General features: G+C 36.2%; 2 protein-coding genes across 3 annotated transcripts; one reads left to right on the plus strand and one right to left on the minus strand.

Annotated features, from left to right (window-relative positions):
• Positions 1-1,150: 1,150 nt before the first annotated feature.
• LOC106328658 lies at positions 1,151-3,977 on the plus strand. The gene is made up of 12 exons (XM_013767144.1): positions 1,151-1,279; positions 1,357-1,509; positions 1,626-1,790; positions 1,891-1,973; positions 2,052-2,250; positions 2,323-2,444; positions 2,568-2,634; positions 2,831-2,881; positions 2,972-3,024; positions 3,128-3,338; positions 3,545-3,715; positions 3,794-3,977. Exons 1-12 carry the CDS (start codon positions 1,214-1,216, stop codon positions 3,851-3,853), a joined length of 1,401 nt encoding a protein of 466 aa, XP_013622598.1. The 5' UTR covers positions 1,151-1,213; the 3' UTR covers positions 3,854-3,977.
• Positions 3,978-6,305: 2,328 nt separating this feature from the next.
• Positions 6,306-9,816, minus strand: LOC106335501 (chloride channel protein CLC-c-like). Of its 2 annotated transcripts, XM_013774038.1 has the most exons (8): positions 9,449-9,815; positions 8,872-9,072; positions 8,625-8,802; positions 8,276-8,538; positions 7,932-8,201; positions 6,724-7,852; positions 6,550-6,645; positions 6,306-6,462 (listed from the first exon to the last, which is right to left on the minus strand). In XM_013774038.1, exons 1-7 carry the CDS (start codon positions 9,643-9,645, stop codon positions 6,556-6,558), a joined length of 2,328 nt encoding a protein of 775 aa, XP_013629492.1. In that variant the 5' UTR covers positions 9,646-9,815; the 3' UTR covers positions 6,306-6,462; positions 6,550-6,555. The 2 variants fall into 2 exon arrangements, with proteins under 2 accessions (XP_013629492.1, XP_013629491.1); XM_013774037.1 differs by having other exon boundaries at positions 6,363-6,645; positions 9,449-9,816.
• Between the last annotated feature and the right edge of the window lie 1,506 nt (positions 9,817-11,322).

Here is an 11,322-nt window from a genome sequence, read left to right on the forward strand (position 1 = left end):
TAGCCATCATTTTCTCTCAATAGTATTTAATTTTCAATTCAAACAAATTTTTAATATCGTTTTCAGTCAGCAGATGATAATATAGTGAAATTACATAATCTCTGCAAAATAGTTTGATATTTTTTTCCCTAACAATTACATAATATATTTTGCCAATGATTTGAAAAGAGAAAGTGCAAAATTGTTGTTGATTTCCTAAAATTTAAAGTCTTTTAAACATTATTTACTAAATCAAGTAGAAGAACTCAAAGAATTTATAACCCTTAGAGCATACCGAAATGTTACAATTATATCATGCTTTTATGAGACAAGAAAGTAAATTATCTTATTTTCTAATGACATTCAGTTTAATTTATCATATACACGTGATGTTTATCGTGTTTATATATAAGTAGGGAGTAACACGTGAAGCAATTTTACATGTTGTCGTTTTTAAGGTAATATTTTTAGAAAGAAGCTGTTTAGTTTGAGATATAGGATTTCAAATTATTCACATATGTAAAAAATAATTGTGTACATTATTTGTGTTACATGAATTTTAATGTTATTTTTATAGTAGACAATTTATTACACAATCCGAATAATTTATAGGATAAAACATAGTAGCGGATTTATGTTAATAAAAATAACTCTTCTTTGACAATAATTCTTCCATGTCATTTTCTTCAACATATATATATTGTAATGTGCATATTTATATAATAATAAAAAAATGATTACTATATATTATAAAAATAAACATTTGAAACTAAAATAAATATTAAAAATGTAATGCTATTTATCAAAGAACAATAAAGGTTACCGTCGTTATAATTCAAAACAAAATATTTATTATTGTGATCTCATAATGTTTTCATTATTTGTTTGTTTATAATATTTTTTATCTATAATAATTTTTAGATACTTCATAAATTAATATAAAAATTTTTTTATTATAACTTCCGGTCGGGGTTATGATATTTGTTACTGATATTTGTTCAGTAATACCAATGGAATGGCCTTCAAATTATGTAAGTAAATATAAAAGCAACAGAATGGACTGGAATTTCAAGTCGAAAGAAAAAAAGGAAGTTCGTAAGTAAATTTTGACTTGTGTTAATTTGCGAAGAAGGGTAGTAAATGTAATTTTGTTGACATAAGAAAAGGCACATAACTGAGTGAGGGAGAAGGGAGCCACGTATTCTTCAGACGCTTGGCTCTGCTCTGCTCTTCCATGGCCGTTGTTGCACTTTCTTACTGCAAACCTTCGCTTCATCCTCTTCGATTTCATCCTCACTGCGTGAGTTTCCTTCGTAGGATCTTCTGATTCTGATTCCGGTTTCAGATTAATTCCATTTTCTCTCTCTCTCTCTGCAGGGGAATTTGTGGAAGAGAGAAAATGTCCGGAGGAGGTCAAGAGGAGCATCCACAGTTACTGCTATGTTCTGGAGGTCCGACAAATCTCCGCAAGTACGAGAGTTCGATATTTCACTTGCCAATTACCCTTTAACTGGATCAGACACCACCCAGGTTTGTTTGTTTGTTTTTTTTTATTATTATTAAATTTAAAAGCATCTCTCCTTCCTTGATACGAAATGATGATATATGTAAAACATGGTAACAGTGATTTCATTTCTGAGTTTTAGGAAGGGCAAAATGTGATTTCACTTTCAGTAGTTTCTTCAATCTCAGAGATAACACCATCTGAATGGGATGCTTGTGCCTTGGATTCTTCGCAACCTCAAAGCTATAATCCTTTTCTTATGCATGGCTTTCTCTCCAGTTTAGAAGACACTGGCTGTGCCACTCGGGTCCGTCGTTCACATATTAAAAAAAAAAAAAAACATTTTCTCTCTTCTTCTTCTGATATTTATTATAAACATATATTATCTATCTTTTCTTTCTTCCCAGGAAACAGGTTGGATGCCATTACACATTGTTGCAAAAGATGGATCTGGTCATGTTTTGGGAGTTTCTCCCCTTTATCTCAAAAGGTTTTCTTTTTTAAGAACTTCCTTTTGGTTGGGATATTATTCCCATCAATCACTGTCTTCTCATGTGTTGTGTCACAGCCACTCGTACGGTGAATTTGTTTTTGATCACTCTTGGGCTGATGCATACCGAAGTTTTGGTGAAAGATATTATCCTAAGCTCCAGTCTTGTGTTCCTTTCACCCCTGTCACTGGACCTAGGATTCTCACCCGTGACACTCCTTTCAGAGACCAAGTTTTCGATGCTCTTGTTTCTGCCATGACTCAATTGGCTGCTAAGGTATGTTGATGCTAGCTACAAGTTTTTACTCTCTCCTGTCAGATTTATTTTTACTGTCTGCACTTTTGGTAGCTACAAGTTTCATCTTTGCACATTACCTTTCCCTCTGGAGCTGAGTGGAACAAGTTGAAGGAGAAAGGCTTCTCTCAGAGGATTGGAATGCAGTACCACTGGAAGAATCGTGACTATAAAAAGTAATTTAATTTTTTCTTTAACAATGATCATTGTTTAATGTTGTGGATATGTGTTAGAGGGTTTGGTGATGCTATTGATATATGACTGATTTTAACTTTGTTCAACTTTATGATGCTTTTCAGTTTCGATGAGTTCTTGATGGATATGAAGCAAAGCAAAAGGAAAAACATCCGGCAGGAACGCAAAAAGGTTTGTTGCTTTTCCACTTTCCATGTCATCTTAGTGATCAATGAAATGAATCTAGTTCGTAAATAGCAAGAAACAGATGCGCACAAAGAGGGTCAGCAAATGACTGCCATAAAACTTTTCTAGCATATGCTTATTTATTTATCCTTTCCTTGTGAAGCACGATGCTGACTTCTAATGCTCTCTTTTCCTCTAGTAGATTGGTACCCAAAACTTGAAAATGAGACGTTTGCGAGGAAACGAAATAAAGGTACTCAATTGATTAGTGTCTTTTCATTTTAATTGGCTATGGTCAACCTTGGGATCTCAATGATGAGACGCACTATAATGTTTATTGCAGGCTAGGCACTGGGATTCATTCTATGATTTCTACAGGAACACGACTGATAACAAGTTAAGTAATGCCATGCAATTTCTTTCGTCTTCATCTCAAAATGCTGATAATACATGTACCCCTACTTTCACATGCTAAGCGTAGATTTTATTTTTTTTGTAGATGGGGAACACCTTATCTAACAAGAGAGTTCTTCCACTACATGGCATCAAAACTGGGAGATGGAGTATTGCTTGTTCTTGCTGAAGAAAACGAAGAACCTGTTGCAGGAGCATTGAATCTAATTGGTGGAGATACTCTATTTGGGCGACTATGGGGATGTCGTCCTGACTCCTATTATCCTAGTCTCCATTTTGAAGCGTGCTATTACCAGGTTTGTCTCCTTGTTACAAAGTCCATTGTCCTAGTATGTTCCTCAATCTACTCATTGCTTCAAGTGTATATTTAGGAGTCTCCTTCGTTAGCATGATGTTTCTGTGATACAAAAATGGCCATAGGAATTAACGTTTATTTCCCAAACGTTAGTATGTTTCATTAGATATATGATTGTGAAGTCATGTTTTACTATGATGGTCACAGGCAATCGAAGCAGCAATAGAGCTTAATCTGAAAACGGTAGAAGCAGGAGCTCAGGGGGAGCATAAGATTCAGCGGGGCTACCTTCCAGTTAAAACATATAGTTGCCATTACATAATTGATGAAGGCTTCAGGCAAGCCATAGACGAGTTTTTAGTACGTGAATCGAATCAGGTACTTTGGAGTTATGAGGATTTGGTAAAGTAAATAAATGATTCGTTGCTTTAAGCAATGTAACTTTGGACATCGCAGGTGGATTATGTCATCAAGCTGTTGCATGAATCTGGACCCTTCAAAGAGACAATAGAATAGACACTTTACCAAATGTTATTGTATATCATATTCTTATTTACATATATGGTATAAGACTTTGGTTTATTTGTGGTACATTTTTCTTGGTTCATGTTCATCTCATATAGATTCGGTTGCTTTTTTATTCTGTTCTATGATCACAATAAATCAAATCTTTATTTAAAGATTTTTGCTAAAGTAAAAAAAAAAATCTAGCATATTTTCATTTAGGATATTCCTAATCAATTTTGTCCTCCAAGTATATTTTTTATAATATCATTTAATTTTTGTCCTCTAATCATTTGTTTATAATATCATTTAACGCTATAACTTTACATATCAAATTTTTTTATATAAAAAATTATTATATTCGTTATTATACATTATCTATCATTATAATGTTGTTGTTCATATGCTTTATTCAAAATTATAACTACATATTTTTGTGTTTTTGATAGTTGTATTTTGTCTTCATCTTTAATCAATATCAAGTATAAATAAGTTTAACCAAGTGCAGGTAACTTAGTGGGTTTGTGTGTAACCACATCAGTCATTGGTTCGATTCTCCTTAGGAACTAAATTATCACTATTTGACCACTCTGGACTTAGGTTTCGGCCCAAGTGGTTTATATAGTGGACCGTAACTGATGATCGGTCCACTTCCTGACATTAGTCGAAGGTATTCTAAACTCGGATTAGACAGTGTGACACGATTTCGAGTCAGTCCACTCTGTAGCATTAAGTATGTTCCTTCCGGGGTCGACCGGGTCGATAGGACTTATCAAAAACAAAAAAAATAAGCATTCTAAAAATAGCGTTCTAAAAATAGGTCTAAACGATGTTATACCTATGTTTAGGCAGTAAATCGGTGATTTATATGTTTTACCACTAACCAACTAATCTAATGTCCATAATACAACAATTGAATTGTATGTCGATGTAGTATTTGAAGGTCAAATTCAAAGAGGCTAATGTTATACAACAAGTATACAAGAGAAGAGTTAAGTTTTGTTTTTCTAAACCTACTCAGAAATGTAAATATGCAGAAACGTGGAAGGTAAGGGAAGCTTTGGGTATCAGGGAAATCACATGGATCCAAGCAAGCAGAAGGATGAAACGAAAGGAACGGTCATCGAGAAACGTTCACGATCAATCTTCTCTTGAAGTATTAATGCTTATGCTAGTCATGCATTAATACATCAAGTCCTATTGGTCAACTATTTTCAGACATGCATTATGATCAAATTTGATCGGATTCACAAAAAGTTCCCTACCATTAGTTCTCGTCGGCTAAAACCATTTTGTTCATCTAAATTTCTCTCAGGAGGTTTATTAAACACCTTTCGGATTTGAAACAACCTAAATCTAAGTTCATAAGCTAGATAGCTAATCAAGTTTTAACAATAAAAACAACCATATATTAAGAACTTCAAGATAAATCCCTAAATTACCAACCTTAAATCAATAAACCATGAAATCCCTTTAGAAACTCTAAAATCTAATTGTGCAGATATTCAAACATTGAAGAAAAAAAAAAGAAAGAAGAAGAACGCATCATTATATACAAAAAGAAACAAACAAATTTTAAAAGATTTATCCTAAGGGGAGATGCTTCCTAAAACTCTGCTCTAAACTAAGAAAAATGAAGATTAGCCATAAAAATATGTGATTGTGTATAATGACCCATGTTCGAAAATGCGGCCGCCTAGCCGCCTAGAAGCTTTTCGGAGGTTGACCGCGACGAATATGCCCAAATCGGTGTAGCCATGCGTTGACCCGCGTAAAAACGCATAATTCCCGCATAATTTCCGCGTTGACCGCCAAAGGTTTTTTTTTTTTAATTTCTCCGTTTAAAGTTGAAACACGATTGAATATTTTTTACTCATTATTGACAGATTTTGTGTAATTATTCATTAATAAATAATTACAATCAGCTATCAAGCTCAAAACAAACACACACATACTGCATTTAGAGATTTTTTCGTATCAAAACACCTTAATCTAAATGTTCGAAGAATCAAAAGAGGCTGTTTAAAATTACGTATAAAAAGTTATATAATTATATCTAAGAACTTGTGTCATCATGTTTAAAATTAGCTAAATATATTATAAATATATTAAATTGTATTTAAAAATAGATCCCGTCTCCGATTTTTTGGTAACTCGCTAGGTCCGGAATTGCCGTCCGACTAGCGCATAGGATAGTTCTGAACATGTGTCAGTTCTTCGGATATTATTAGTGACACTAGATTATTTGAGGAATATTAAAAATTATGATCAAGTTAGATTAGATCTGTCATTTTAGCACAACGTATTGAAAATGCTTGATTTAATACACTGGTAAACATTAATAAAGCAAAAATGAGACTGGCTCATATAAGATACATGTGGTAGATTTTTTTTGTTTTAAATATTTGGTTTTGAGACCAAACCAAACTTTTAAGTAACTCACTTCATTGCACAATCCCATTCATTATTCTTCATACCAAATAATTTTAATAAATAAATAAATGTGGACAATGAGAGCAAATAGAATTGCAAATCTGTTTTCGATTTTGATATGCACATGTTCATCACAATGAGAATAAAATGAAAACAATCTATTAGACTTTTTCTCAATTCCTTATCACCTGAAAAGGAAATGTTTTATTACATGAAACAAAAAAAAAAAGAAGTAATACCAGATGCAAGCAACAAGGAAAGACTAAACGGCTAACCAGGTTTCACTTGAGAGGATCAATGTGAGGGTAGAGTCCTAGGACATGTTCCGGCATGAAATCATGCCTTGTAAGTATCCCAACAATAGGCGGTCTCTGCGATACGAAGACACGGCTTATAAACGTAAACAAATCTCTACAGAGAAAGACAAAGGAAGGGAGAGAGAGACTGACCCCTGGTGTTTTGGGCACCACACACAAGTGGCGAAGGCCAAGTTGGCGGAAAAGAATGGCCGCTTTAGCTAGAGACAAAGTCTCAAGCACAGTGTATGGAGATGTGTTAGTGATGGGATGGAGATCAACATACATCTCCATCTCCTCACCACTTATAACCAAATCTTCAATCTTGAGCCCTTTCCCTAACCCTGCTTTCGCAAAGTCGCGAGCTTTGTAGCTTCTAAGAATTTGAGAACCGAACGTCGTTTTCTGCTTTGAGAATCTCTTCCCTTGGAGAAGCACAAGCAGATGGGATCTCAAGGCAATCCCACAAAGCTCAGAAGCTTCAGTAAAAGGTGGCTCATCAATCACAGGGAAACCATTATGACTAGTCATCTTTAAAGCCTGCCATATTACCCCAACCTTTTCAACTCTCGAAAAGGATAACAAAGGTCCAGCAACAACATCCTTTGCCACCAAATTGCGCATGTACGGCTCTGCGTGGTCCTCCATGTACGGCAGTCCTTTCATTGTCACAATCTGGTCGTACACCCCTTTGTTGAAACAATCGGCAACGGTTTTCGAGATTAAGAGCACAAGCATCACCAGCGGCAGCATCAGGAGATTATTTGTAAGTTCAAGAAGTATGACGCATAGAGAAACCGTCATTCTCATTGTGCCTCCAAGGAAAGAAGCAGCTCCGAGCAGAGAAAACAGACCTACGTCAAGCTGAGATACTGGACCAAGGAGTCTACCAACAAGCCGTCCATAAGAAGCTCCAGCGAGAATCACGGGGATAAAAAGCCCAGAGGGTATAGCTATGCCATATGTTATGATGCCAAGGAAGTAGACGAAGAAAAAGAATATGGCAAGGGTGGAGATTTGGAACTCATTCTCGGACCTCGATGTGAAGAGACTGCGGATTGCGTCATCATTGGTGTTGAGAAGGAGTGAGGAAAGGTCATTGTAATGGTTTGGAGGACACTGGAAACTCTTATAGATTCCGGCTCGACCTACGCTTGGGCACTTGCCCTCTGTTCCAAAAGGACATGGGGTACAAGGTGAAAGCCATGGGAGACCAAATGCGCAACACGAGCTCAAGATGGAGACTGCCATAACAAGCATTACTTTAAATCCCGGTCCTCTCCTGCAAGTTTATGGATACAACAAAAATCAAACTTCAACTAAAAATTACAGACAAAGGATATGATTTTACTCTGACGTACTCGTTTATTAAGGCATATGTGCGGAGGACTTTGTCGACAAGGTAGTTGTAAAGGCTTCCAAGAACACCACCAACAACTCCAAGGAAGACTACAGCTAGCAAATCTGGTGTGCTATAAAGCACTGGTCCCGAGTTTACGTCAAACATTATGAGACCTCCCTTGCCGAATAGTCCACATCTCCCAGATCGACAGAGCTCAATCAAACTTCGCAAAACCACGGCTACAACTGCGGTAGTGAAGAAGGTCCTCCAAAGAAGAGCACTCCTCCACCTAACAAACAATGTCCAACAAAGTCAGCCATCATCTTGCAATGTTGGATAAAAACAAATATACCACTAACTTACCAAGAAGCAGCTTCCTCAAGGGCGAAAAGGACTCCGCCAACTGGAGCACGGAAAGCAGCAGCGACACCAGCAGCAGCGCCGCAAGTGATGAGGTCTCTTCTGTCTCTATCGTTTTTGAAGAACCTGAGCCACTTCCAAGTCAATTTGTACTTTCGAGAACCGCCTTGTCCAAGTAAATTAGCAATGCAAGCACCAGTATGCACCATAGGTCCTTCTTTTCCAACTACGAATCCGGCAGCAACTCCAAATATAGATCCAAAGATCTGCCAAAGTACATTAGAAACCAAATATGCTTTGATCGATTCAAGATAAATCAAAGATATTACATGTGCTTTGAGACTCTCTTTACCTTAACAAAGAGTGTGCTCGGAGCTAATATTGAATAAGCATCTATACCATTGAGGTATGCTTTAACCTCAGGTATGCCGGAACCTGCTGCTGCCGGAGCAATGAAAGCACAGAGCGAAGCAGCAGCAGTTGCCAAGATCAAGTTACAACCAGCAAATGCAAAGAATGCCTGAAAGTATCTGCAAGTTTTTCAAAGAAAGATTCATCTGTCAATTATCGTTTTCTAGATTCAAAAACACTAGACTTACTTTTCCTTGAGCATGAGATTGCCGGTGAGCAAGAGTTTGAATCCAGCTATATTCTCAACAGCAAGGTTATTCAAAAAGCCAACGAGGCCAGTGGATAAACCGATAAGGAAAGCAAGCGCCCATTTGAGGATGGTATACTGAAGTATCTCAATCTTCTTCCTAGACCTCCAGTCCTGCTTGAATAGATCATTCTCAAAGATCCTGCCAAAAAAAATAAGTATCCTCAACATGTTACATATGATAACAACACACACCAAAACTATCCTATCGAATTAGGCAAATAGTAGGGGACACACATAAAAAGAGTCAATTCAGTTTCATAATAAGAAAAAACATTGCACTTTTTCTCAATATAAATTGACTGTGTAACACTTTAGGCTCAACTGGTATGATGTCCCAAAAGCTAGAATAAAAAAAATGCAGTATGGTTAAAAGTAGATGGGACCCAACCACGTTACAACACAATCCAACAATCTTTATCTCCCCATCTATGTTACCCAAAATAACAAGACAGGAAATGAAAAACTCCATAGATGCAGAAATGTTAGTGTTCCAGAAAAAAAGAAAAAGAGAATACTCGTAATCAAGGCTTTCGATGGGACAAGTGTTGGCTCCGACGATTGCGATCTGCGAAGTGGTGTTCTTTCGGTTCCTAGCGAGCAGAGGCTGTTGGAATCCGACAGATCCATCATCTAGAATCCCAGATATCTTCCTCTCGTACGCGTTGTTCCCTCCTTCGACCTCTATATCATGGTTTTCGCTCCGATCATCCATCTCTTATTTCCACCAACACACACAATTTCGATCCGGATCAGATGAATTTCGAGATGGTCGTATTTTACTATTGGTGTAAGATCTCTGAGTCTCCGGGAATCAAGAACCTCTCGCGCTCAGCTATTTGTTTATTGCTTTTTTTTTTTTTTTGGTTTTTTGCTTTAGGGATGAAAGGTCATGAGGAAGTTTTGTCGTTATCTTTTTGACATGATTTTTGTTGTTTTCCTTCTTTTTTACATGATTTTTGTTGTGGGAGATTGCATCCTTTTTTTTTTGTGCATCCTGTAACTAAAAAGTAAAGTGTAATTAAAAATCCAACTGAAAACAAAAATTTTAATATTTCTAAATTCTTACTTACCCGTCGAGAAAAGAACAAACAAAATTTCTTTCATTATCAATCACCACACCACCACCATATTCTTCACGTCAACCACCACTCTTCCTCTGCAACCACCATCTTCTTTTCGTAATCACCATCACCTCATCCATAATCACATTTATCACTCGGCCACCATTGCCACCACCATCACGAAAAGACAATTAATTGATAGTTCAACAAGTGATATTATGTAGTATGTTCTAGACATATTCTCTAGGAAGGCAATAAAGAGTTTTATTATAAATATAGTACATAAGGGTCAAAACAACCAAATTATATTAGATTACAATAGAAGTTACAACTTAATACGTGATTTTCTAAGTTGGACCTATTTTAGAAAGTCAGTTATCATTAACAATAATATGCCTTAGTATATCACTCCATATACTAAGGTTCGTCAACCCCGCACAAGCGCGGAGTACTTGCACGGGGTACTTAGGTGTTGTATATCCCAATAATATTGATTTTTAAGATTCTCAATAGAAATGCTCTCATAACATGTATATATATCGGTGAAGATCACATCACTGGGGAAAAATATGTAGTCGATTAACTCCTATGAAAATTGTTTTTAGAAGGAACACCAAACATTGGCTCCAGAAAAGTTACCAATAGCTTCATCACTTTCGATTACTGTTCAGAAAAACATACCTCTTCGGAAAAAAACTTGATTAGTTGATATGGGTCAGTATGAACACGTGCATTAAAAATTTAGAAAACTGAACTCCACGTTTGGGGTGAAAAAGCACTACTACAGGAAAACAGCGGCATACCGAGGGAGGACTATTCCGACGACATACCGTCGACAAAAGTCCTCGGAAATTCATTTTTCCTCGGAAATCCCTCGGAAATTTCCGACGGAATTCCGAGGAACTGAATTTCCGAGAAAACTCCGAGGACCACTAGATCGTCGGAAAGTTCCTCGGAATATACCGAGGGAGGACTTCCTCGGTATATTCCGAGGAAATTTCCGATGGTCCAATCCTCGGAAGTTCCGACGAAATATTCCTCGGAAAATTCCGAGGAACATTCCCTCGGATTTTTTTTTTAAAATTCCGACGACTTATTCCGAGGAAAAGGTCATCGGAAATTTCCGAGGGTGCTTTTCCTCGGAATTTCGAAAAAATTAATTTTTTATAAAAAAATTTTTTTTTTTAAATTAAAATTTGTGAAATTTAAATTCGAAAATATAAAATTAAAATTAAAACTGAAAACATATTAGATAATTCAAAGTTCTACAAATAAAAATAAATCATTCCGAGTTTTTTGGTTAAAAAAAAAAACTACGGGTCTTGAAT

The sequence above is a fragment of the Brassica oleracea genome, chromosome C3, assembly GCF_000695525.1.
Source record: "Brassica oleracea var. oleracea cultivar TO1000 chromosome C3, BOL, whole genome shotgun sequence".
Classification (NCBI taxonomy): Eukaryota; Viridiplantae; Streptophyta; class Magnoliopsida; order Brassicales; family Brassicaceae; genus Brassica; species Brassica oleracea.